Here is a 27502-nt window from a genome sequence, read left to right on the forward strand (position 1 = left end):
CATCTGTCATCTTCCCTCCCATGATGACTCCCACTGCAGTATTTGGTAGGTACCAGTTGGACCCACCAGACAAGGTCTACCATTTTTGTTCATGGATTTAGCCCACCAAACCTCAGCCCCAGATGCTACTAAATCACGTCGGTAAAATTTCCCATTTAATAACGCAACTTCTCAGAACGAGGCCAAAGCACTTTTTCCCTGAAGGGTGCTCTGGAACGAGAGGCTTCACACACTCAGAACCATCAGCGCTGGAGGTACGCCCCATAATGGGTTCACTTGAGGGTGTCCCAACATTCCGCAGGCACAAATGGCTCAAACAATTCCAGGTTTCAGGTACGATACTTGCAATTTCAGATCGTGATCCGGGAAAGCCTCCATCAATGCCAGGATCCACTAACTCGGCACGCATTACTATAATGGCCTGCTGGTACGTTCCGTTTTGGAAAAATTTGGAAAATGATTTTCTCTGGCATCCAATACCAATTCTGGAACTGGGATTATAACAGCTCATTACCACATTCAATGCCTAAATGTCATTTTAAGGCTGCATCTATCCCTTGACAAATCACTGGACCTCTGGGCAGTGTAGTTGAAGCATCCACACCAACTACATCGTCAACAGGTAAGCTACACTTTCGTTTTCTCGCCAGCCATTGCGTTTCTCAAAGAAATTGGGCCACGAAGGTCTCCGAACTTTTGTTTCCTTTCAGGATTCACCAGCTGAAGAGCCCTGCCCACGGTGGAGCACACGCACAGCCCTGCAGGAAAACAACCATTCCCTTTTCGGACCTCCTGCACCATCAATCTTTGAGTAAAAGTTTTTACAACGATTGAATAAGACACAGGAAAAGAGACACACAACAAACTAACACCTGATGAGAATTCACCTTGTGGTTACTGCCTCACAAGGCACCAACTCACAGCCATGCTAGGTGTACAGTATATTCACTTATTTGAATTGGTGTAATTGCAGTATATTTTCCCTTACAAACCACTTCAACACAGGAGGCCATAGGCCCATCAAGCCTTGTAATGGTAATGGTTGCCAACCTCGGGTTGTTTGTCCGTGCTCCATCCTTTTTATATGCTGAGCACATCAAGCGAGGAAGCAGCACGTACCATTCTCAGTCTTTGGAACGATACCATTCTCAAAGACCCGATCGGGATTCAAACCGCTCACCTCCCAGACTGAGAGGGGACTTCGCTCTATTCATTACGCCACTGAATCTGGTTTGAATTTTCTTGAGAAGTTCCTGCAATAAATTTTGTTTTGGAATACCGTATTACAAAAAAAATTACAAAACAACAATACATCATTTTGTGTTGTTGAAATGTTTATTTCAAGAAACAAATAGCATTGTGGCGGCCATATGTATTAGGTCGCTATTCCAAGTGGAGAATAGAAATTAAAAATAAAGGATGAAAGAAAATGTACCCATGGTACCAAAACGTGCGTGCTGTTCCATGTTGCTGCCATTCACATATTTATGACCCTTGACAGCTTCTGCACACGATTCAGCAACAGGTCTCCCTTTTTTATCGTCTCCTGGTATTGCCAGTTTTTGCTATCTGGCCTAGATGGGGAATACAGTGACGAAACAAACCAAACATCACCAAACAGTTTTGCATTTGAAACAAAATCCAGCGACAGAGTCATTCCCATCCAGGAAGTAGATTTTCATCAGCAAATTAAAGCTTTCGGCTTCGCGATTCTTCGACAAAACAAAGTTTCAAAAAGAATAAAAGGGCTGGAAAAGTAAGGGCGAAATGGGGAGATTGTGGAGGTGGAACGTCTTGCGCAATACCTTTGGTTTATCTTACTTACCTATTGGATCCCGACGAAAGGGACACGGTAACAAAACTAAGCAAAATTCACAAAATGGATTTTCAAATCACCTGTTAGTTTCCACAATGCCGTTCACCTTGTCGATCTTGCAGTGGAGCCGCCCGGCGGCAATGAATCGTGACAGTTCTCTGTGTGGATGGAGGACCAGGTGTGAACGAACAGCACTTTTAAAAACAAACAAAACTGGATCTTTGATATTATTAAAAGTATGTCCCAATGAGATGGGAATAAGGAAGCAAAGAACAAGCAAAAATGAATAAAGACAACTCAAGTCTGATGAAAGCATCCCAAATTGCACAAGCTCTCTCTCTCTCTCTCTTGGAGCTCATAATGCAGCCAAAAATGTGACACATGAGGCTCAAATCCATTACAACGCATTGTTTTGTTGACGGAGTTTGTTGGGCTGGTGTGAATGCCATTGAACCACCAGAGGTTTGTTGAAGCCGTTTTAGGTTTATTTTTGCTCTTGTATGTGGAGCCTTCTTGATGTATACCTGGTGTTTGCTTAATGGTTAGGGTGGCAGGCTTTGGATTCTCTGACCCTGAGTTCAAATCCCACTCAGCTATTGAATTAATACCAGGTGGAGTTAACTCAGCCTGTCATCCTTCTGAGGTAGGCAAAATGAGTGCCAGCATGCTGATATACTGTGTCGGAGTGGCGACCCGTCCAGGATTGTTGATAATTTGCTTTGTCGATATGCTTTGTCGATAATTTCAGTCCATCGAAGATAAACGAAAGGATTTCTGAACCGAATGTGGGCAATCCAGGTGTGTGAAATGGAATAAAGGCAAACACCTACAACTTGCGCAAGCTTGACTACATCTCCAAGCTCACATGTAAAGCCAGATCCAGAATGCACACCAATGTGGAAGTTTTGGGACGACTCAAGATGTAAAAAAAAAAGCCAATTGCCAGGGGATTGCAGCCGCTCCCAATTTGTGTCATTTAAAGGTGGGAAGATCACCATATGCAGAGGTTCACCAGCATAATGCTCGAGAAATACAAGAGCGATTTTAAAATAAATATATAAATTTAAAAACCAGAACGAAGTCGATGATGCGCCATCGCAAATCGCCATGCTTCCCACCTAAAAGCAAAGTTGAAAGACGGCAAAAACGTTCCTTATCCAAGAAATCGTTGCATATTTTATGCGTCCCCCAATGTCGATTGCATTTCGAGTTTCATGTAACAATGTTTTGAAATGTGCCCATAATTGCATTTTCCAGCATTTGATCATTCGACTCTGTTTCAAGGGGCGAGGGGGAAAATGATACTGCTCTTGCACCTTCATGCCATGTGGTAACCCTCACGACCAAATTTGGTGGATTTATACCCAACTGTTTAAGAGGAGAAAGCGTGACGGAGACAAACAGAGTGCCGATTGAAATATCCCCGTTTTTTTTCAAAAAGCATGGGGATAATTAAGATTTCTAATATCCAACATGTGAATTTAACAATGCAAAATCCCCCCCCACCTCCCCCCCTTGCCAAAAAAAAAAACCTACAAGTGGAACAACAAAGAGCAAAAGCAGGTAAAGTTCTTAACCATGTACATAAGTGCAGGTTTCTCACTGATCCACAAAGTCGACGCTGGTTCCAAAGGCATCGGCCATGTAGGAGAGTGCAAGTGATCGGTAGGATTCCAAAAGCTGCGAGTACACCAGGATGCGCATCTCCCTTGCATAGTATCGGTAATGGGGTGCGAACAGTCGGTCACACTTCATCCTCTGCTCCACCGCAGCTGCTCATCATAACACGTGGTTGAGCACATTTGGTTCACATGGGCTTCCAGCATGCTGTTCTTACTCTGAAGATATTTAAACAAATGTTTAACTTTGTTTCATGTTGTTTTAGGAAAATATGATTTCTTGCCTTTTTGCCCTCTTTACTTTAATAACTACGTAGCGCATAGAACATGGCACCCCACATAGTGCTCAAGTATACACTTTAATTACAATAAAATAATGATAATAAAAGTTAGTTTATATTTAAAAAAATATTTTTAAAACCTTATTTGGAAGTTTAGTGATATCCTTATCCCTGTGTCGTAAGAGGCGACTAGGGTTGCGTCAGGAAGAGCATCCGGCATAAAACCTATGCCAAATCAGTATGCAGATCATAACGGATGATCCGCTGTGGCAACACCTAACGGGAGCAGCCGAAATACGAACAACAACATTTGGAAGTTTAGTGATAATGAAGCAGTCTTAAACATCACCCTTATTTAATATGTCCAAGTACTGCCAAGTACTGCTAACATGTCCAAGTACTGCTATGCCATATGCATACCCTATTAACTGAGATGGGATGAAAAAACCCGATTATATATAGAACGACATTTCAAAAGGTTTTAGAAAGATGGCAAAACTTGGTGGATGATTTGGGTAGGTGACAAGAACAAGTCGATTCGATTTTGGTTCAGGTCCGGATGCAGATCTGCCCAAGCAGTGGGACACAACACGTCAACTGTTCAGCCTGGCGGAGGTATGTGCTCGACCGAGTGCCGTTCCGTTCTTGTTTACATGCTGGGAAGGGAATTGTTTGTCCACCAGTACACAACGCCCTACATTTTGAGATACTGGTGATATTTAACATCTACACATGAAATGCAGATGGGATGACGTGCTCTGGCACTGAGATGCACGAGAAATACAAGAGCGATTATAGTTAAGGCACTCAAGCCTCAATTCCAGAAGCAGGCATTTTTTTATGCCGAGCGAGCCCCCAAACCAGAATGTGTTAGTTATATTGACCTTATCAGGGAGTGAAACTTTTAAAACGTCCTGCTACCCTTATGTAATGGTTGTAAATGCCGACATTCGACATTGTGACGACCATTCAGCTCACAGGGCCGATGCCATCACGTTTTTTTTATTCATGGAGTTTAACCGAGTTGACGTATGCTTTATCCACACCTCTAAATCGATATACTGGTTCACTCAACCTGTATATTATGATAAAAATATGTGGTTATTCATACTAGGGAGAAAAATCGTTGAGCCTTCCGAGCACGTGACATCTAATATGGGGTCGAGCTACTTTAAACATGATGGAGAAAAATTGTACTCTTGAAATCTGGATGAACTTTGCGGACATTTTGTCGAATATTTCAGAGGAAAGTACACATTCAAACACCAACCAAGTAATTTGCTCACCCCCAACGGCTTTAGCGCAAGATGGATTTTCTTCTTCAATAAATATGTTTAATACGATCTTCCAGGAATTCTTTTTTTTCTATCAGTAAAGCATCTTTTTTTAAACATTTTAATAACCATTAAAAAAAAATAATCCTACAAACTTTGGAACCACACTACTTATCAAAAATGTACCCTTTACAGTGGACCGGAACTAAAATAAAATAAATGAAGATACAAATTCCTGTCACCTTGACGACACAATGTAAGGTGACATTGCAGTTTAAGATGACAGAAACACAAATCTATCCATATCTTTACGAAGACATGTCCTTTGTGTGCGACTGTTTAAATGGTGAAGACGGACTGACCACGTGTGTGGGCGTGGCCTAACTATGATTGACAGGAGCTCTGAAGCGCTCGAGCTGTGATTGGTTACTGATCTCGTGGACGGTCTGACGACCAATCACGGCAATGATGTAAATGTGAGGAGGAGAAAACAATTTGAAAACCCCTCCTATTGACAGAGTCAAACGTCGGGGTAATAAAAGGGGGAAAATGATGGTAATAATAATAAAAAAGTCACAATTTCCATTTTACCACACATATTGTTACAAATTTGGAAGCCTTGTGTACACAGACAGACAGCCGTCCCCGGAGCTGAGTTATTGCGATAAGTATGTTTCCAGTAAGAATCCATCTCCTATGTCTAATGGGAATTAAATGTATGTGCGCTGTGGGTTATTTTATAGATAGGATTTTTACACTTACAACTACAACAACTACTTTCAAACGACGACACCTGCCTTCGTTTCCTTCCACCGGCACCATTGCACACGTGCGTGTCAGCACGTACATGGGCGGAGTTCACGAAGACCTGACGTCTCTCTCGCCCAATCCGGGGGATGCGAGCGAGGTTGCCGACATCTGCCAATAAGCATAGCCCACGCAGGACCATATCACTCTCCTTGTTTGAGGGGCGGTCCGCTGCGACGGCCGTCAAGCCCCACCCCCCCCCCCCCGGTCCAATCAGCGGACTTGGCGCCCCTTTTGGCCATTCACGGGGGCGACGAGCGAATCGCGCGACTCAACCGTCCAATGAGGAGGCGAGTGGTGAGGGAAAGAAGCCCCTCCCGCCTGAGAAGGAAGTGTGGTTGTCTGGACCAGCGAGTGGAGAGACGGTGTGCTCGTGGCGGGAGCGTTGGCCAGTGGATAATTGTTCGGGGCATTCTGACGGAGAGCGTCAAGGTCGCCTGTTCGCCTTGAAAAGGTCTCGTCGCAAGGTCGCCTCGAAAAGGTCTCGTCGCATGCCTGAGGAGCGTGCGGGAGCCCGACGCTGCCCTCTGTACCCGGTGCTTGCAGCGGCATCGAGTTACGGGTTTGAGTCCCGCCGACCCAGGACGTCAAAGACCACACGAGGCGGGAAGGTCCGAGACAGCTCTGGTTCCCAGCTCATCTTCCCTCGAGCTGGGAACCTTGAATAAAGACCATTGGGGTACGTTTCCTTTGGGTGTGCGTCTGTGTGTGGGCCCGTTTATAAGTAGGAATTGTTAAGTGCTTTTGGCTGTACATGATTGCATTGCTTAGTCAGTTTAACTCTGCTCTTCTGTGTTCCTCTCCCACACTATTGTAAATAAATATTCCTATTGTTGAATGTTTCAGCTCATTTCTGTCCTTTCCTGCATTGCTTAGCACGGTGCGTGTTGGGGGAATTAAAAGGCCGTTGCTGCCGTAGTTGTGCATTTGGATCGACGGGACCTCAGTAACCATCCGCTCGGGTTACGCACGGGTCGAGCACGGTTACGGCTCGTCCCGTTCGAGCTCCGTCGAGGGTGTGAATTCCTTGGTAGCTCGCCACGTGGGCCTCTAGGTATTTTGAACTTTGGCAAATAACCCTGTCCCACGCGGTTGACTTATTGATGATTCACAGTCCTGTAAGGGACCCGTACCTTCGGAGTTATCAGAAAGGTACGATCTAGATTCCAGGTGTTTGGTGGAGCCGACTCTATTGCTCCATCTAGCGGTCGTGCTCGCCGCAGATACCCGGCCCACAACAATATTACCAACATCAATATTTTTCTCTTTCCTCAACCCGTCTCCTGAATGGTGTTCCCTCTTCCCCCCATCTTAGTGCAAAACACATACACCTCTTACACTCGTGTCGACCAATATCCTTCCTTCATACACATTTTCTTTCGTCACATCCCTTCTCTGTTGCTAACACGATGTGCTCGTGATGGTTCATGCCATCACCCACCCAATTCCTTCACAATTTCCACTCGTGTCGTGCCGTACCGAGTGCTTGAAAAAATTCTGCATAGTGGCACTCGTACAGGGAGAACAGGAACCTCCGAATGTCAGGTAAGCCATGCAGAACCTCCAGGATCTCGGCACCCTTTATCACCTGAGGTGCAAAATGTCAGGAAGCAATCACCAAAACATAAACCATACATCAGTGACTGCACATTTGAATATGAAGCTGTGCTGGGGATGTGAACACGAATGATGCCGACAGAGGCAGAAGAGCAGCACACCACAAACGTCATCAAGATTATGGTCTTATATAAAAGTGCACACGAGTGTGTATTGGGCCTTATGAAGACAAAATATATATTGTTGCGGTTCTCGGAACCGCATACATCCAACATACAGTGGTCCCAAGACAGTTATTCCATTAATATACGTGAATATAGTCCCTTCCCTTTTGTCTTGGGGGACAACGGGAAGTGCGTTGTGAGGATCTCATCGGTAGGTGTGCTTACATCACTAAACTTCATTCCTACTCTTCTTTTCTGCTTATTCCTGAGGAAAAGCTGAATTTAGGTCCTCGCGGAGGCCAACACGTGCAGCACGGCTGCGAGGAAACTACAATACCCTCGCAATAACGGCACCGCACGAGCATTAACAGCGCAGAGCTCCCGTCCTCAAACGATCCCTCAACCCAACTTTTACGGCGAGTTATACAATATGCTCGGCAGCTTGAGATTATCGACTCGAGCTTCCGATGATCTGGGGGGAGAGTGCCGGTTGCATTGAAAAGGCATACGAATGAATATCTCTTAAGAGGCTGTACGGATGGTGTTTTGCACAACACAGAATCAAATGACCCAATATCGGCAAGAGCATGGCTGGTAGCTTGGTGCCAATAGCTACATCGTTAGAGGCCAATAATAGTAAAACGACAACCACACCACGTTGTGCATGATACGGGCGGCACGTACTTTTCAACCCATTTCTGGACCAATTATATCGATCGGGTTTCGCCCCGCGCACACGATAGCAGAATCCGGCGAACGCGAGCGCTGGCCACGTGCGTAATGGCAGATCCACGCACACTGTACGGAATGTGCTCGAAGGCAGACCCATGCGCCGCTCGCGACACTTTATTGTACAGAGCAGGGCACGAATGGACACATCTTACTGTCTGTGCATGGGTTTGCCACAACAGCTTACTTTCTCGCCTCTATGGCCAGCGAAGCTGCGATCGGGCAGAGGCATGTTGTACAGCTCGGGCCACGTTGGCGCACACGGAGCAGGCACATTGACAAGCACTGGTCGGGGTGCCCAAGCAGGCATGCGGGACCAACGCCACCCACGGCCAGTCGTCAGGGCACAGCCGGGGTTTTTTTGCAAGGCAATTCATGATGCGAAGTTCAATGTGGGCGATTCATATCATGTCGTGGAGTCGGAGGGGGGGGGGCATTTTTGCGGCTTGAAGTCGTCTTGCCGGAAATGGAATGCTGCAGTTTCCAGCCATCACGGCCAGGCCGCACAGGGGGTCGGGGCCAATCAGAGCGCCCGATTCGGGTGAGGACAGCGCTTCGGGGTGGCCCCCGCCCCACGCCTATAAAGGTCCGAGCAGAGCCTTTGATCTCTCTGCCCTGCCTCGCCTCCCGCTCAAGCTGGACTTTGATATAGACTCTGGCCTCCTTCGTCTTCCGCGCACACTGGACCGCTTCCTGCCATCATCGCTTGGACTCTGCCTACTGTCGGCGTCACCTGAACCCCACCCTCTCCACCCGAGTCCCTCCCTTCACACCGACGGTCGCGTCTCCTTCTCCGGGCCGACGCGAGCTGCACAAAGCCCCCCGAAGCAAGAGACAACGTGCCAGCTGTCAGGGGGCTACCACACCACGGAGCATTCACCCGAAACGTATTGGTGGCACGTTCGGTCAATCAATTATACAAAGGTACCGAGAGACCGTAGCCTCAACTCCTCTCCTATCTTGCTGCAATATCTCCTCTTCATCGGATTATCTGTGTGTGTGCGTGTGTGTGTATCCTGGCGCGTGTCCACATAAGTCAGACTGCAGAAGATTATTATTATTATTATTCCGTGTTGAGTCTGCTCTGTCTGCTTTTATAAGTTGCTTGTTTATTGTCGCACCACACCTTCCTTCCCCATCTCTGCTTGCACACCCCAATAAATCTATTGATTGTACCACATACCCTTCCTCACCTGCTTGTTAATAAATTATTATTAGAAATGTTCCCAGCTCGTTTTTGTCTGTTCCTTCATTGATCCAGCATGTTCCGAATCCTAGCTTCGCCAGGACTTCATTCCCAACGATCCGTTCCTTTTAGCCAGTACATCCTTGGCAGTGTCGCTCGGCTGCATCTGATCCGGTAAAGAGATCCAATTCGGACAAGGTGTACCGAGGGAGTGTTCCCCGGTAATTAAATCACGTGATTAATTAGGTAACCCGATTAACCCATAGACGGGAGGACCCTAGGTCACGCAGTTGAGTTATTGGCGTTCACGGTAGGTTAGCGACCCGCCGCGTCACGGAATTATCAATGTGCGACGGCCTACAATTCCGGAGAGTCTGGTGGGAGCCAAGATAGCTTTCCCCCCTCGTGAACTTCTCACCCGACCCCTGGCCCGCAACAATATATTGTGACACCTGAATGAGATCAAAACTGAATTCGCCGACAAAGTTTAACTGAGCAATTATTTTCTCCAACATCTCTCCTTGAAGCTAAAATGGGCAATTCAGTCACAGTGTCCATTGCACAACTCATCATCTTGTCCCCTTTTAAATTTTTTTGCTTCTTCAACGAGAATTCAAAATGCCGTGCCAATTTGTGAATAGCCTTGATGCATTGTCTCTCCATAATTTCCAACAAACAATAAATATCGCTTTTGGACTACGCAGTGCTTTTGCATTACAGACATGGGTTTCAAAGCTGCCGACCCAGGTCATGTGTACATGTTCACAATGTGGTAAATATGATATCAGGAGAGTTCAAAACAAACATGCACTTTTTACGAAACCTCAGAAGAGGTCCTGGATCAGACTGCGGTAGTGTGTGTTGGGGTGGTGCTGAGGTGTCGTCCACCAGACAGCGGTCTCCTTGGGTTAACCTGAGGCGGTCCCTTCGAGAGGGTGCCTGGAATGTCGTATCCCTAAGAGAGGATGATCACCTGTCTCTGCTATCATCTGAGCTCAAGCGTTTGCACATCAGTATTGTAGCACTCTCTGAGGTTCGGAGACCGGATTGCGGTGAGATCATGGCGGGTGGTTACACCTACGCATGGTCTGGTTGCTCTGATGGTTACCATGCCCAAAGAGTTGCTGTAGCTGTGTACAATAAGCTGATGCCAATGGTAATTGAGGTAACACCAGTCAACGAGCGTATTATAAGACGAAGGATTCGTCACTCCTTGGGTGTCATTTTCCTGGTCTTTGTTTCTGCTCTGACTGAGGCGAGAGATCTCACCGTGAAGGACGCATTCAATGCTACGCTCGAGTCTGTGGTTGATCAGCGCCCCAGGCGAGATACACTTCTCGTCTTGGGGGATTTCATTGCATCGACTGGAACTGATAAGGATGGTTATGAGATGTGTGTTGGTCCCCATGGGTCTGGAACTGTGAACCAGAATAGCACTAAGTCCCTTGATTTTACAAGAAGTCGTGGACTTAGAGTGGCTGGTTCATGGTTTCAGTGGCCAGAGGCTCATCGCTGAACTTGTTATTCCTACACTGGTGGTGTGGCAATGGATATTGACCATGTGCTCGTTGATGGTCGCTGGAGGATGATCCAGAACTGCAGCTTCTACCAGAATGCTTAGTTCCTCAATACCGACCACAGGCTTGTGGTAGCAACTGTGAAGTTGCAGCTTAAATCTAGGAGAATGGTACCATCCAATCCTTGGCTGGATGTTGGCAAGCTCCAGGATGAGAGGGTAGCTGAGGAGTTTGTGAAGAGGCTGACTGTGGAATTAGGGGGGGGGTGTGGGGGTCCTGGGTGCTTTGGGGGATCCTGAAGAGTTGTGCAGTGCCTTCAAGACCACCATCTTTGATGTTGCCGGTGAATGTCTTGGAACTCACCATAGGGCGAAAAAGAATTTTGTCTCTCAATGGACACTGGATACCATTCACCAGAGTCGCAGGGCCAGGCTTAATGGCAGAGCTGAGCTGTTCAGAGAGTTGAGGCGTAAAACTGCTCATGCGCTGAGGCTGGACAAGGAGGCCTATGTGCGAGGAATCTGTGAGGGGGTAGAGCATCACCTGTGGTCAAGTGATTCTCGTCCTGCTTACAGGGGAATAAACGCATTGCATTCCTTCAAGCCCGTCCCTCGGTGTACTGCAATTGGAGCAGAGGGTGATGGGCTCTTGACAGAGGAGTCTGAAGTGAAGACCCGCTGGGCCGGTGACTGAGCAGCTGCAACAGGCTGATCCACCAGCTGTCGAGTTGGATGTCAGGGGTGTTACTATCCCTAATACTGACCCTCCAATCAATTGTGATCCACCTTAGTTTGTGGAAATAGGCTGTGGTGAACAGATTGAAATGGGGAAAGCTCGTGGGATCTGTGGTATCCATGCTGAACTTCTCAATGCTGGTCGAAATGCTGTACTCATGTCGTTGCATGCAGTTCTGTGCTCGATCTGGAACACAGGCATCATCCGAACTGACTGGTCAGGTTCACTATGTCAGTAAATTAATTTTCGTTCAAAATCTTTGTAGATGAGACAACCTATACATTTTTGGAAACCTTATAACATGGAGAATCCGAAAATCAATGTTTACATTTATGGACATACTGCCGTGGTGGCCATTTTGGATTTTCAAAATGGCGGCCATGCAGGTATGTCCGCAAATGTAAACATGTATTTTTAGATTCCCCATGTCATAACGTTTTCAAAAATGTATAGGTTTGCTAATCTACCAAGACTTTGAATGAAAAAAATAGTGAACCTGACTATCCCTCTCTGGAAAGGGAAGGGTGATCACCAGGACTGCAACAACTAGTGAGGAGTGACGCTGCTCTCAGTCCCAGGCAAGGTCTTTGCTCGGATAATTCTTGATCGCCATCCACCTTAGTTTGGCTATGGGGTTTGGCACACAAATGGCTATGGGGCCATTTTGTCAAAGGAGGATTCAAAGGAGGATTCGTGGGAAGAAGTTTGACAAACAGCTGGATTGGCGGCAGTTAGAATCAACACAGATTAGGAAAAGAAAGCTGGGCTTGGAGGAGAATTGCAAGTCAAAGTTGGATGAGAGGACCGCATACACAGTCATCATAGTTGACAACATTAAACCACACGCTAAAACAATACATTGCTGCGGAGAGGATGTGGATCCAGGGGTAATACGTATGGATTGATATGGAAAAGTTAGAGCCAGGTAGTGTGGGAAAGGAAGCCGATGACACACTGCAATGCTGCCACCAGCAAGACAGAGGAGTCTATCAAAGCAGTATAATGAATAACCAGAAAGAGAAAAGAGCTCGTCCAGGATGTCCTGTGAGAAGAATTCGTTAGAGAGATTACATCTGGGGATTACATAGCCATCTGTACAGTAACATTAACAAGGTTGGAGTATAGGCCTTTACTGCTATGACAGACTATGTTTAACTGGGTGCGTGGAAGAGGAGAGAGGAGTAGATCAGAAGAATGTGATCGGTTATGCAAAACCAAAAAAGTGGAGGTTAACCGATAACTCCCCTCATTTCATGGGGTAAAGGCTTGAGACGAATGCTGTGTAACAAGGTGAAGTACATTTTAAGCACTCACTCTTTTCTTGTTTAAAATGTGCAATGAGAGATGACTAACAATCAAATAAATTTAAATTAAAAACGTCATCGATGACGTTAACTACATGTCCAATGTACGTGCGTCTTTCGGAGTGTTTTTGCATCAAAACATTAACTATCACGCACCTTCAAAGCTTTCAAGAGCTCGTCATGAATGAACGACTTAATGAATGACGAGCGATCGCTCGCACATGTTCTATACTCACCTTGCATGATTCTTGGGTGAGTAACTTGCTTGTGTGTGTTTTTTTTAATGTACTGCATGCAGAGTCAAGGCTCGTGGAAGAGCTGGTACACTGAAGGGATCAGTACGAAACAGCACCAAAGGAACAGTGGACAGGAGAGAGAGAGAGAGAGAGAGAGAGAGAGAGAGAGAGAGAGAGAGAGAGAGAGAGAGAGAGAGAGAGAGAGAGAGAGATCTAGAGAGAGAGAGAGAGATCTAGGAGAGAGAGAGAGAGAGAGAGATCTAGAGAGAGATCTAGAGAGAGAGAGAGAGATCTAGGAGAGAGAGAGAGAGATCTAGGAGAGAGAGAGAGAGATCTAGAGAGATCTAGAGAGATCTAGAGAGATCTAGAGAGATCTAGAGAGATCTAGAGAGATCTAGATAGATCTAGAGAGAGAGAGATCTAGAGAGAGAGAGAGAGAGAGAGAGAGAGAGAGAGAGAGAGAGAGAGAGAGAGAGAGAGAGAGAGAGAGAGAGAGAGAGAGAGAGAGAGACACACTAATAGCAGAGCTGAAGGACAAGAAAGAGGGAGACTTGGCCAACCAATAGGTTAGGGGATGAATGGGGCCAAGGGATGGGGCACACACTGACGAATCACCCTGCCTGTGAAACACCGGACTGACAGGTTATAGCTGTGTCGGGATTCAAACCGAGGCTCGACAGCTTAGAAGAGGGTGTGCGTACCTCGAGGCTATTCTGGCAGCCCTTTTACACAATAAAAAGCAGTAAAAACACACACACACACAATGACAGAATGCATTACACCATTTGCTTTGGAAACCAACACCATAGACATAGACAACATACTCACCTTTTCACGTAGCTCAGGCCGGGCGAGAGCGATCATGCAAACATAGACAGTGTATGTGACAAAGGTCTTGTAATCCATCAGTTCATATGACGTGAAGGTGGAGACTGTGTCCAAGAACAATTCTGCTGCACCCTTGAAATCGCGAATGGCAAGAGAGTAAAGACCTTGATAGACTTTCAGTCGATTGCGTCGATCCCAATCACCTCCTTCCTCGATGAGACTAGCAGCGGGGAGGTTTGGACATAAGAGACGTGTCAAAGCTCAAGGTTATTCAAGAGGCTTTGACTTGACTGCGAGAATCAACAAATTTCAATTCAGCATAATTCTATGATTGACAATGCAGTTACACACAATCTCAAATGTTTCGTTTACTTTTGAATAACAAAACGCAAATCCCAATTTAAAAAATCTCATTGCATCGGTATAATTGCCACAAGCGATTTTAAAAGTTACATTTTCAAAGTTGACAACAGACATACTAACTTGAAATTGAAGAATAGTGAAGTTTCTTGCAAACGAATGTGGATCAAACCAAAGAATTGTGAAACAGGTTTTTGCTGCTATTATACAAAACATCATCACTTGTTAAACTAATATCACCAGGGACAAACACAAGCAGAAATATAAAAGTACAAACAAAATAAAAAGAAGATAGATGACTGATCAACATTACAAAAATGAAGGTGATTACAAGTGTTTAAAATTCAACAAGTGTCTGTTTGTTTGTTTGACGATGATGCATTCCGAAACTGTTCTGCTGGACAGGATGGACCTTGATTCAAACCCAGGCTAGACAGCTGAGAGGTCAGATAAATATATAAAATTGAACTCCCAAACCTGATGAGGCAACAGGGCACAGGTCGAGTCCCATCACAGCTCACTTGTTGCTCATCACCACATCATCATTGCTGGGTGCGTGACAAGGACGAAGCTTAACACAGCTCACGCGAATGTGTTCACGTGGCAGGTGACACTTGTTGCTGGCAGGTTGTGCAGTGATGGGCCTCGATCTGTGCCCTGCTACCTCATCAAGTTGGGGGGTTCGATTCAGTTATACTAATGACCCTAATATGGTCACCAACAGTTTAAGTGTTCGTGATGCTCTATATGAGATTCAAGCTCTACATGAAACTAGAGTTCATAGGACACCTTACCCCACACAGTCTTGAGAAACTCTTGTTTTGCAATTCCGAGCAATATATATATATATATATATATATATATATATATATATATATATATATATATATATATATATATATATATATATATATATATATATATATATATATATATATATATATATATATATATATATATATATATATATATATATATATATATATATATATATATATATATATATATATATATATATATATATATATATATATATATATATATATATATATATATATATATATATATATATATATATATATATATATATACACATTTCCTACGAGCCACAATTTGGTCTGAATCTTGATATTCCCTTAAGCTGAGAGCAACAAAATGGTGTTATATTTTGTCCAAGAACTGCAAACCTGGAGGTTTCTGTAAGTGCCAGGAAGGAGATTTTTAATCTGCAGTGTTCAACTACATAATTCAATTGAAATGAAATAAATGGTTTTAAAAGCTGGAGGAAAATTTAATTTTATGGAAGTTTGCCACCACTGATGGAGCATCTTTTACAACACCCTATTTAACACGTTGCAGTTGTTCTTTATGCCCATTTGTGTCCTTGATGACGTCCCTCAAAGAAAGTACCCCATTTGGAATGATTTTCAATATTGTTTAACTGAGAGACAGGTAGAGAGAGTAAAAAAAGTTATGAGCATGCTCGGGACGAGATTCCATAGAATTTGCCAAATTCAGAACCAAAGTAATGCTAAACTGCAGGTATGCGTTCCGATTCACGTTCTAATGTTCAAAATGACGTAGTTCCTCGATCATAGACTGATGTCTGTGGACAGAGTGAACCAATTGTTTCACCACTCTTTGCACTTCATGTGTGGGGTAACAATGGTATAAAAGAGTATTGGTCAATACTTGCCAAACAAAATGTGGAAAATGGGTTAACAGCACATTTCACTTTGATCACTAAACTATTTTTTTTAAAAATAAAAACTTGCGAAATTATTCCCCAAAAAAAAAAATCAATTTTTCCATCCACATATTGCAAATCAGATTTAGCAACTTTGTACCAAGTCATGTAAGAAATGAAGCAAGTTTACTTGTAATTTTGTAACTTTTATGGCTTTGGTATCTGATGTTTTAAAGGTCACATGATTTAGCGAGAAATTTCACCACTTCCAGCATCTACAACCACCCTGGTATGGTGATTTGTTCCTCACATGGTAGCAATTTTGGATCATTGACGACTGAAGAATCATTAAATGGTCATTAGAAAAAAAAAAAATCTACCCGGAGGCAAAGCATATTATTTATGAACCCGAGTGATTCAAGTAGATTTGATTCACGTGAGAATAACGAGCATGGAAAGGGTATTCGTCTCACCTCTTTGCCTTTTCTATGTTGCGCGTGACGAGGTCACTGTCCATGTAAAAAAGACCGATGCGAATCAGGTAAAAGACTATATCCAGACGATGTCCAAGTGCAACAGTTTTGTCAAAGGTTTTCCTGAAGGCAGTGAGGCAACGCTCCTACGTGAGAAGAGAAACAGAAGTGAACATAAGGAAAGAGATGCGGATACGGTGAGGCAGAAGAGGGGGTATGAGATATATCGATATTTTTATTTTATTTAAAGCAAACACCTTTACGGATGCAGGAACTACTGTTACAAAATGGACGATCAACTGGAAGTGTGTTGAACTGAAGTTCTTGTCCCACCAAACAATCAAAATCTGATTTTCCAGCCACTCCACTCCAGCCAACAAACAATGATTACTCTCCCATTTTTTTGCCTCCAATGTTAAATGCTTGTTCAGTTACTCTCCATGAAGCACAATGGTTTCCCTTTAATACATCAATTCATATTCTGAGTTGGTACATTTGCTTTGATGCGTTCAAAGATCGAAAATACGAACAAATGACCAAAATGCAACAATTTTTAAATGTTGATGATATAAGATCAGACAAAATAAAATAAATAATAATTAAAAAAAGTTCAGCATTAGCATTATGTCAACGTCTCAAAGGGCAGGCGACAAGTTTCTGTGTTGTTCCATTAATGAAAAATCAGTGCTCAAATGTCACACCACTGCATCCAGCATCCACATCCAGGTAAATGAGGACATTAAGCAATGGCTTCCACACAAGTGTGGCCCATGTGTTAATTAAGCAAAAAAAATCCCAGCATGCTTCAGGTCATTATAAAAATGCTGCACAGACTTGCTTGCCTATAATTATGGCCAGCATGGCTGCAAGAGACTCCCAATGCCCCCGTGCACAGAGCACGTGTGGCTGCCCAATGGTTTGATGAGCATGACACTAATGTTATCCATATGACATGGCTTTCTCAGTCACAAGATCTGACCCCAATCGAGCATTTATGGGATATTCTGGAATGTTGCCTGGGACAGCGTTTTCCATCTCCATCAAACAGGTGTGAGCTGATTGGCTTTCTTGTGGGAGAATGGTGCTGCATCCCTCATTCAGAATTCCAAACGATGGTAAACTCGATGCCACGGCACATCCAGGCTGCCCTGCCTGCATGTAGTGGCCCAGTGCCCTATTAAGTGACTACATTTGTGTTTCTATTTTTTTATCCACAACACACACATACATGCATACATTCATACAATATAATATGTTTTAATAAAAAGGAGTAAATTCCTGAGTGGGACCAGTGTGAAAAATCCTTGACTAAACCTGGGACTTGAAAACTAGAACCTCATCTTATCACTTAGACAGTAACAGCTCATTGAGTTATTGAGTCTTCAGAATATCCTCAAATTTCTCACACCAACACTGCAAGCCCTATTAAATGACTTGACATTGAAGTTTCCATTTTTTTGTGCACTACCTGCAGCTATACTTTGTATTTTTCATTAATTTTCTGAAATCTGTGGGTTATGATGTGTAAATAAAAGTGAAAAAAGTCTGATGTCATTTAATTCCAGGCTATAAGGCACCAAAAGGTGAAAATTTTGAAAGGGGGTATAGACTCTCTATAGACACTGCATGTATACATTCAGTACATGTATATTGTTGCGGGCCGGGGGGTCAGGTGAGAAGACCACCAGGGGGGGGGAGCTATCTCAGGATCCCACCAGACTCCCCGGAATTGCAGGCCGTCGCACACGGATAATTCTGTGAACGACCGTGAACGCAGAATAACTCAACCACGTGACTGAGGTTCCTCCGTCTAGTTAATCCTGTTACCTAAAAATAACCACGTGATCTAATTACCGGGGGACACGACCTCGGTACGCCTTGTCCGAACCGGATCACTTTACCGGATCAGATGCAGCCGAGCGACACTGCCAAGGACGTACCGGCTAAAAGGAACGGATTGTTGGGTATAAAGTCCCGACTAAGTTAGGATACGGACCATGCTGGATCAATGAAAGAACAGACAAAAAGGAGCTGGGAACATTTCTACAAAGGATTTATTAACAGGCAGGTGAGGAAAGATATGTGGCACAATGAATTTAGCTTTTATTGTGGTATGTAAGCAGGGATAGGAAGAAATGTGAGAGGTGCAGCAATAATACAAGCAACTTACAAAAGCAGACAGAGCAGAGTTATCCCGATATAATGCTTGTACACTCAACTTAAAAGAGGACAAGCGCCAGGACACAGACACACACACACACAAAACCCGATGAAGAGAAGTTGACACTTTCTGCAGTCACTTCCTCAGCTGGAAAAGCTGCTGATTCGTTATTTTGCATTTTCATTTCACTTTTCTTAATGCAATATAGTCAGTCACTTTACTGTCCTTTCCAATAATCTTTAAAATCAACATCAACATCTGGATAAAAGTAGAGTGAATACAAACCTTCATGGAGTAACACATTTTAAAATGGCTATATTTTCTGCTTATTTTCGACAAATCCAATCTTTTCTGGACAAATTTTGCACTACCATTTCACAGTGGGCAGTATAATTAGCTCAGCTTTGGCTCCGAGTGAAACCAAGAGTTCAACCTTTTCATATGCCATGAAATCATAATATAAAGGGGCGTAAGCCTGGAACTTCTAACACACTTTCCTCCGAACATATTCTGTTCATACATCCGAAATCTTCACTTTTTATCTTGCCAAAACTTCGTTTTTGCAAGATCTGTTACTTGGTAAGTTTTTTTTGTTTGTTTGTTTGTCTGTAATCATTGGATTTTTCACCTTTATATCACTCTGTAGAGCACAATTCTCATCGGAAACTCTTGTGGGTACACATATCGTAGTATTATTACAATACCCTTCAGCACACATAAAGGTCAAGGTCAAGGTCAAAGGTCAAGGTCAGTTTGCGGTAAATCATGGAGGTCGCCGAAACCCTTATTTTTTGAGTAATTTTAATCGAATCATCTCCAAACTTTATGGGAATGTAGTATATGGTCTGGCGCTTAGCAGATTAGATTTTGGTGGCGATTGGCCTTGACCTTCAAGGTTAGCACCTGAGGTTAAACATATTTGACCCCAAGGTCAAATTTTCAAGTTTTAGGAACCATATTGTGTCGTACCTCAAATTGAACACCTCGATGAGTGCTTTCCAGATATGTCAAGCTTGAGACATTTTGACGTCATTTGGTGACGTTATGAGGCAAACGCATATTTTCATGGTTAGTCTGTAGAACGATTCTCATCGGAATCTCTCGTAGGCAGATATTCCTCAAGGAGTCGCTCCTGGTGGATAGCAGCTCTGTTCACCTCAGTGTGACCTTAAAGAAGTCGCACGTGGTCACCTTTTGGCAAGATACGGGTCACCCTGCGGGTGACATTGGTTTATTTATTTTCTTTTTCTTTGTATACCTTGTCAAGGCTCGTGTGAGAGCTAACACACAACGAACAGCAAGGGGGGCATGAGAGAAGAGGGGAGGGAGTGGTAAGGACAAAACAGTGGGGAACAGACACATTAGGAGATCTGTGGAAGGGAGAGGGATGGGACAGGGAACACGGGGTACACAAGATGGACATTACAGGGACTTTCAGGAAGAAAAGCAGGGAATTTGAAGGAGGTGGGTTTGGGTGGATTATCGGGGGTAGAAAAGATCAAGGATTTGGATGGGGGATGATAAGAGGTGGTGGTGAACAGCTGTTTTGAAGGCCTGGAGGGAAGAATGGGAATGAATAGAGTGAGGGAGTTTATTCCAAAGGTGGGAAAAAAAAGAGGAATGAAAGAGTGAAGGTGAGCAGTGATTCGTGATTTTTGTAGTTTTACCAGAAGGGGGTTGTTGGCGGACCTTAAGCACCCTGTGGAAATGTGGTGGGGACAAATCGCAGAGAGAGCAGGGGGGGGCGAGGCTGGAGAGGCGACGGTGAAAGACAGAAAGACCACATTATGTGTTCCATGTATTTACGCAAGTGTTAGCAGATTCAAAAAATCGAATATAGATAGAATTTTCAAAGAGGGAATCGATGACGTCACAATCAGCAGCATTCGGTGGCAAACCGACGGCCGAGTCCCAGACGACGTGCTTTACTTAACCAAGTCGAGTTCAGGACATTTGTTCAACTCAGCATTTACGACTTTTATCCTGCCATGTTGTTAATCTGTTGATGGAGGTAATATAGAAACGATGAATATGTCAAATCCTTCATGTTACTCATCCGGCACTATGTGTCAAGGCCAACAATCTAAAGCGACCGGTCTCAAAACGCTACCATGGGCACCCAGACACGCCACCAAAGTGAACTGAGCTGTTGAATGCGGTGCAAAACATCCAAAGAAACTACAGTAACCGAGCATTGTGAATCGTCCTGCACCCCATACCCATCGTAGACGGGTATCTGCTGGTAATTTAAATTGATGTCAAGTCAAACTTTTCCCCATCACTGAGGACGGGTACGTTTCCTGGCACGATATATAATTTGAGCAGTGTGTGTTTGCGTTTGTTTGACTTCTATACACTCCTGAGGCATGGACGGAATAAGTTAAAAACTTCTGGATGCACTCAGGGTGTGCCCGGGAAGTGTATGTTATTTTATTTTTGTTATACATAGTCGAGGCTCGTGAATACTTTTGACCCGCTGAACCTTCGACGATACTTTTGAAGGATATTGATGAATGCGTGCTTTAGATGGATGAAGAGGACATTACCAATAATAGTTGCGTACTCTAAATTCTTCATGAAAATCCAACAAGTCTGTTTTGATATTAAATGTTGGGTTCCAAATGGATTACTAAAAATGTTTTTTTTTTAATTAACGTTTTAAAAGATTTATTGCACAAATGCTGATAAGTGCAACAATGTTGAACATGCATTACATGAGATACAGGCATTCGGCCAAGAAAACAAATCTATTCTGGTTACATTAGGCTATAAATCCAACTCATTGCATTAAATTGCTGATTTATGATAACCCCCGACTCAAACTTCAGCAGATAAACAAAACAGCTCAAAGTGAAGATTAAAAAAAAAAAAAAAAACATAAATGCATCAACACTCACTGGTTCATATTTCAATCCAACTGACCTTGTCTCCAATACGGCACAAGTACTCTGCACGTGCCAACATGGCATCACGAATCTCACTTTCTCCAAGATTCTTTTCTGCGTCCTCGAGGGCAGCATCAAGTCTTACCAACTCGGCCTCATTAGCAGCCCGCATCCTCGCAAGAAGTGCAGCATCCAATGACCAGTCTAACTCCCGGCATATCTCCTCATAGTATGGAGCCATGTCTGAGGAGAGAACCTACTGTTTGCTTCTGATTGGGAACCAAAACCACATCAGACATGTTTACCGACCCACTCCTGTACTGGGTTAACGATACAGTAACCAAGTGTAAGAGGGTAAAATGGGGGATGGTGGGGGGGGGGTAGGGGAGGGAATAAACAAATACATAAATAAGATAAGTTGTTTACAACCTCACAATGGCAATTTGCATTTGCAATGTGGATTCAACCAAGTCAGCAGTTAAAAATTAATCACTCCTCAAACTCGAAGGGCATACCTCCGCCACACAATGCCTGATCGACAAGAACATAATCAGGCCCAATCAATTTTTGAAATATCATGCGATTGTATCCTTTTTGGCCCCATCTCTCAGTGGCGAAGATTGCATGAAATCAGACTTTTCCCACCTTTATTTACACATCGTAACCCGCAACTTACAAGTGAAAAACAAATTTTAATACAAAACTGGAATATCTTGCTTGGATAGATGTCCACCTCCCGCTCCCAACACCCCCACCCGGAGATAATACTCGATGGAAGCACCTTTGACAGCAATTACAGGTGTGAATCTGTTGGGATAGGTCTCTACCAACTTTGCACATCTTCATTGAGCAATATTTACCCATTCTTCTGCAGAAAACTGTTCAAGCTCAGTTAAGTTGTGTGGGGAGCGTTGACAGACAGCAATCTTCAAGTCATGCCACAGATTATCAATTGGATTTAGGTTGGGGCTCTAACTGGGCCACTCAAGGACATTTATCTTTTTATTCCTTAACCACTCCAGTGTACCTTTAACTGTGTGCTTCGGGTCGCTGTCCTGCTGAAAGCTGAACTTCCGTCCCAATTTCAGCTTTCTTTCAGACGGAAGCAGGTTGCCCTCTCGGATTTTTCTATATTTTGTTCATTCCATTTTCCCTTCTATCATGACAAGTGCTCCAGTCCCTGCTGATGAGAAACATCCCCATAACATGATGCTGCCACCACCATGCTTCACAGTAGGGATGGTGTTCTTTGGGTGATGTGCTGTGTTGGGTTGTGCCAAACATAACGTTTTCCATTTAGTCCAAAAAGTAACAAATTGGTTTCGTCAGACGAAAAAACATTTTTCCACACTGCTTCAAAATCTAGTGGTTTTTTTGCATACCTCAAACAATACTGAAGGTGGGCTTTTTTGAGTAATGGCTTCCTTCTTGCTCTCTACTGGACAGGCCAGACTTGTGGAGTGCTTGGGATATTGTTGTCACGTGCACACAGTGACCGGTCTTTGTCATAAAGACATGTAGCTCTTTCAAAGTTGTGATTGGCCTCTTGGTGGCCTCTCTGATAAATCTCCTCCTTGCTTGGTCATCCAGTTTGGAGGGAAGGCCTGATCTCGGCAGGGTCTTGGTGGATTCATATGCCTTCCACTTCTTAATGATTGTCTTGACTGTGCTCCAAGGGATAGTCAAGGCCTTTGAAATATTTTTATACCCATCCCCTGATCTGTGCCTTTCCACAACTTTACCCTTGAGGTCTTTTGAAAGCTCCTTGGTTTTCATGCTTGAGTCTTTGCTGTGAAATGCACTACCCAGCAGAGGAAACCAACAGGAACAACTGATTTTATTCTTAAATAATCAGAATCACCACAATTTAGCACAAGTGGAGGCCAATTAACTTGGTGTGTGATTTTGAAGGTGACTGGTTATACCTGAGATAATTTACAATTGTTATTATCGGGGGTGGTTGGGGGGGATATTATCAAATGAAGATATTCTAGTTTTGTATTTTTACTTAATTTTCTGAAGTTTGTAGAATTTGTTGTTCACTTGGAAAATGTTATGGGTAATGCTGTGTAATTAAAAGTGGAAAAAAAAGTCTGATTTAATGCAATTTAATTCCAGGCTGGAGGGCAACAAAAGGTGAAAATTTGAAAAGGGGGTGTAGACTTTCTATCGGCACCGCCCTGTACGTTAATCGCTTTACAACTCTGCAATAGTCTAAACTGCCATGGCATGGCAAGATGATAAAAAATAAACCTATCCTCCGTGTTGTTCTTGCAGGCAAAAAGTGTTCCAAAGCGCTAACGTAATAGGAATACGGTTCACTTCTAAGTAGATATTGATTAACAAAGATCACTTGTGCTCATCTTGAGCACATGAATGCTAAACAACCCAAGTGTGCTTGGTTGTACAGTCAGACCCTGCGACCTGCTATTCACGGATTTGTGGCACATAAAGTGTGACATAATTGTGTCACATACCAAGTCACATGAATGTCACACATAATTAAAGTGTGACATTCGAACGCTCACAGGGCTTTTTCAAAATCGATATTTCTTTTTTTATACACTTCAGGATATATAAATGACATAAAATCATTCCTTTGCTCCAACAGCCTCATCTCAGATTATCAATTCGGATTCACACCTGGGCAGACCCGGTCACTCTTCCTTCTTCACATGCTGCTTCTCCTCTCGCAATAATGGGTGGAGGCCCTCAACATCAGACATGAGATCAGGGCCATCTCACTGGACACATCTCAAGCTTTTGATACAGTCTGGCATCCTGCCTTGCCTTTAGTATCCAGGGTCAAATCAGGGACACAGGGGAAAAGGTGACTTACGATTTTCACCAATTTTTGCAAACATGGTGGTACCCAGGGTCAGGTCGTGGGCACAAGGGAAAAGACAACTTGCAATTTTCGCCCGATCAACACCAAATTTTGCATTAAAGGGACACAAAATCCCTCACCCCTGCGAGGGGGAAGGGGGGGAGTACAGGGTGGGGGTGGGGGGTGGTGCAGACTTGCCAATGCTCCTGAAGAGAGTGGGTGTTTCTAGGCATTCAAATCAGAGAAAACTCCTTCAGATGGCAGGAACTTGTAAAACAGCTCACATTAGTCACACAACTCCGACATCAATCAAAACGTCATTATTTTGCATCCTCTTTATATTCGACTCTATTTAGGTTTGATTCCCCTTAATCTTCGGTTTTCGAATGAAAAACCCCAAAGAATGAATGAATGAAAAACCCAAAGAATAAAAAACGCAATGAATGAATGAATGAATAACCCAAAGAATGAATGAATGAAAAACACAAATAATTAAAAACCCAAAGTATGAATGAATGAAAAACCCAAATGAATGAATGAAAACCCATAGAATGAAAAACCCAAAGATTGAATGAATGAAAAACCCAAAGAATGAATGAATAACCCAAAGAATGAAAAACCCAATGAATGACTGAATAACCCAAAGAATAAAAACCCAAAGAATGAATGAAAATGAAAAACCCAAAGAATGAATGAATGAAAAAACCCAAAGAATTAATGCATGAATGAAAAACCCAAAGAATAAAAACACAAATGAAAAACCCAAAGAATGAATGAAAGAAAAACCCAAAGAATGAAAAACCCAATGAATGAATGAATTACTAACCCAAAGAATAAAAACCCAAAGAATGAATGAAAATGAAAAACCCAAAGAATGAATGAATGAAAAACCCAAAGAATGAATGAATGAAAAACCCAAAGAATGAATGAATGAAAAACCCAAAAAATGAATGAATGAAAAACCCAAAGAATGAATGAATGAAAAAAACAAAGAATGAAAATAGAAAAAATAACGAACGAACGAACGAATAAATGCGTTCCGATTAATTTCGTTGACGCATCGCACACACCGCACAACGTTAAAACTGCTCATTTTCGTAGCTTTCGTTGATCGGACGCTCCTCGAAATCGGAGTGGTGCGACGTCGATGGTGAACAAGAGGACCGAGACAAACTTTTGCAACTGAAGCACAAACGATCGTCAATCAGGCGGCAATAAACACACACACACACACACACACACACACACACACACACACACACACACACACACACACACACACACACACACACACACACACACACACACACACACACACACACACACACACACACACACACACACACACACACACACACACACACACACACACACACACACACACACACACACACACACACACACACACACACACACACACACACAGTGAGTGAGTGAGTGAGTGCGAGGTGAAAATAAAGATTTGAAAACGTTCCTTCCCGTGTTTCACGGCTCCCGAGGGACCCGCACCAACCGAGGCACTCACTAACCGTGCTCACGGATGTCGGCCAAGAGCTGAGCGCGGGTGTCGGGATCGTTGTGGTGTTCACTGAGGCCTAGGAAGAAGCGGCTTTGAGCGACACGCAGGTCTGGGTTCCGAGGAAGGCCTTCGTCCTCCTCCGAAACCTCCTGGACTTCCACGGGCATCGTCTTGGCTGTCACTCGGAGTGTTCTTCGAAGCAGATCTACTCGAATTTTAATTCAAATTTCTACACTTGTTTGAAATCCCTTCCTTCACGTATTACGACACAAGCAATGAATGACACGGCACTGAAGAGATAACGTGCTTCCTTCCTTTAACCTTCAATATAATAATATTTGCAGATATGGAAAAAGAAAAGTATGAAACCAAACGGGCCAATCGTCTGTTCTGCATAATATGTGAAGAAAACCTTCATCTGTTCCACAAAACATGAAAGGAACCTACTGCCAACTATACTGTCATGGCTCTTAAACATTGCATGAATCAGTCGGAGAGTTCTTCTTCTTTATTTTATATTGTCTCCACTCTTCCTGAAACGTGGAATTTTCTCATCCGCTGGCTGTTGAATTCAAAAAGGGTGCATCACGTGCTCTTCGCATCAGCATTAAACATGTGTGATTTGGATTAAGCACACGTGATAGTCTGAAACGACAGGAACATGTGGAACATGCCTGAATGTCTGCATCATCTATGCTAATAAATGTGTGTGCGTGGCCTCCAAAACTAAAACCTTGCAGCCTGAACCTTTGCGTGCACACTAAGAAAACTCCAAGGAAGTGCAAGAGTGAAATTGTGAGTTTGAGTTAATTAAAAAACCCTTTTTGAAGATAATTAACGGCCTTATTTAATTATATCCCTCTTCAGGCGATCCTCGGCCACCTCACTCTCTGGGGTCTTCAGGTGTTTCCTGGGTAACCTCGTGGGGGTCTGAAGCCGCCATGTTTTTTGGCCTGCTCAACCACGCATTGACTTGGAACAGGCCGCAACGAATTATTTTTTTTCACTTTCCTCACTCATATCGAACGCCTGTTCATCATACTAACGAATCGTTGTATACATCGCTTTTGTAAGTCCTATAGTTTTCATTTTAGGAGCTTGGAGCGATTTCATCCATTATATGATGCGATTTTTCCACGATTTACTCTCACGGCCTACTCAAAGTATATCATCGAAATATTATTTCGGTTTTAAGGATCGGATATCATCCGGACTAAATCGGTGTCGAAATTTATAATTTAAAGAAATAACAAGTCTTAACAACGAAGCCAATAATATGGAACAGGCAAAGCCTAGAAGCGAATGTAGAATTACACTGGTCAACAACAAATTTGTTGTCTGCATTTTTTAAGCTGATTTAGGATGAATCTGATGCGCTGAATCCAAAACTCACATTAGTTTTGTTCAATCAGGTCAAGTTTTTGAGATATGGCCACATGTCGTTTTTTACATTTTTGTTCACATGTACGCATGTGTGGAGCATTTTAGAAGAAGTTGGTGGGGGTAAAATGTCATGTCAAATAATTGTTTTGATTGG

At 43.4% G+C, this 27502-nt stretch overlaps 1 protein-coding gene across 1 annotated transcript; it reads right to left on the reverse strand.

Annotated features, from left to right (window-relative positions):
* Window positions 1-1316: 1316 nt before the first annotated feature.
* PSMD6 (proteasome 26S subunit, non-ATPase 6) lies at window positions 1317-26289 on the reverse strand. Its single transcript, XM_085899690.1, has 8 exons — window positions 25976-26289; window positions 21657-21862; window positions 16574-16719; window positions 14054-14273; window positions 7277-7385; window positions 3420-3588; window positions 1897-1974; window positions 1317-1574 (listed from the first exon to the last, which is right to left on the reverse strand). The coding sequence occupies exons 1-8, from the start codon at window positions 26130-26132 to the stop codon at window positions 1478-1480; spliced, it is 1182 nt and encodes a 393-aa protein (XP_085755816.1). The 5' UTR covers window positions 26133-26289; the 3' UTR covers window positions 1317-1477.
* Between the last annotated feature and the right edge of the window lie 1213 nt (window positions 26290-27502).

This window comes from Eptatretus burgeri, chromosome 10, assembly GCF_056783735.1.
Source record: "Eptatretus burgeri isolate ZD-2024b chromosome 10, Ebu_testis_v1, whole genome shotgun sequence".
Taxonomy (NCBI): Eukaryota; Metazoa; Chordata; class Myxini; order Myxiniformes; family Myxinidae; genus Eptatretus; species Eptatretus burgeri.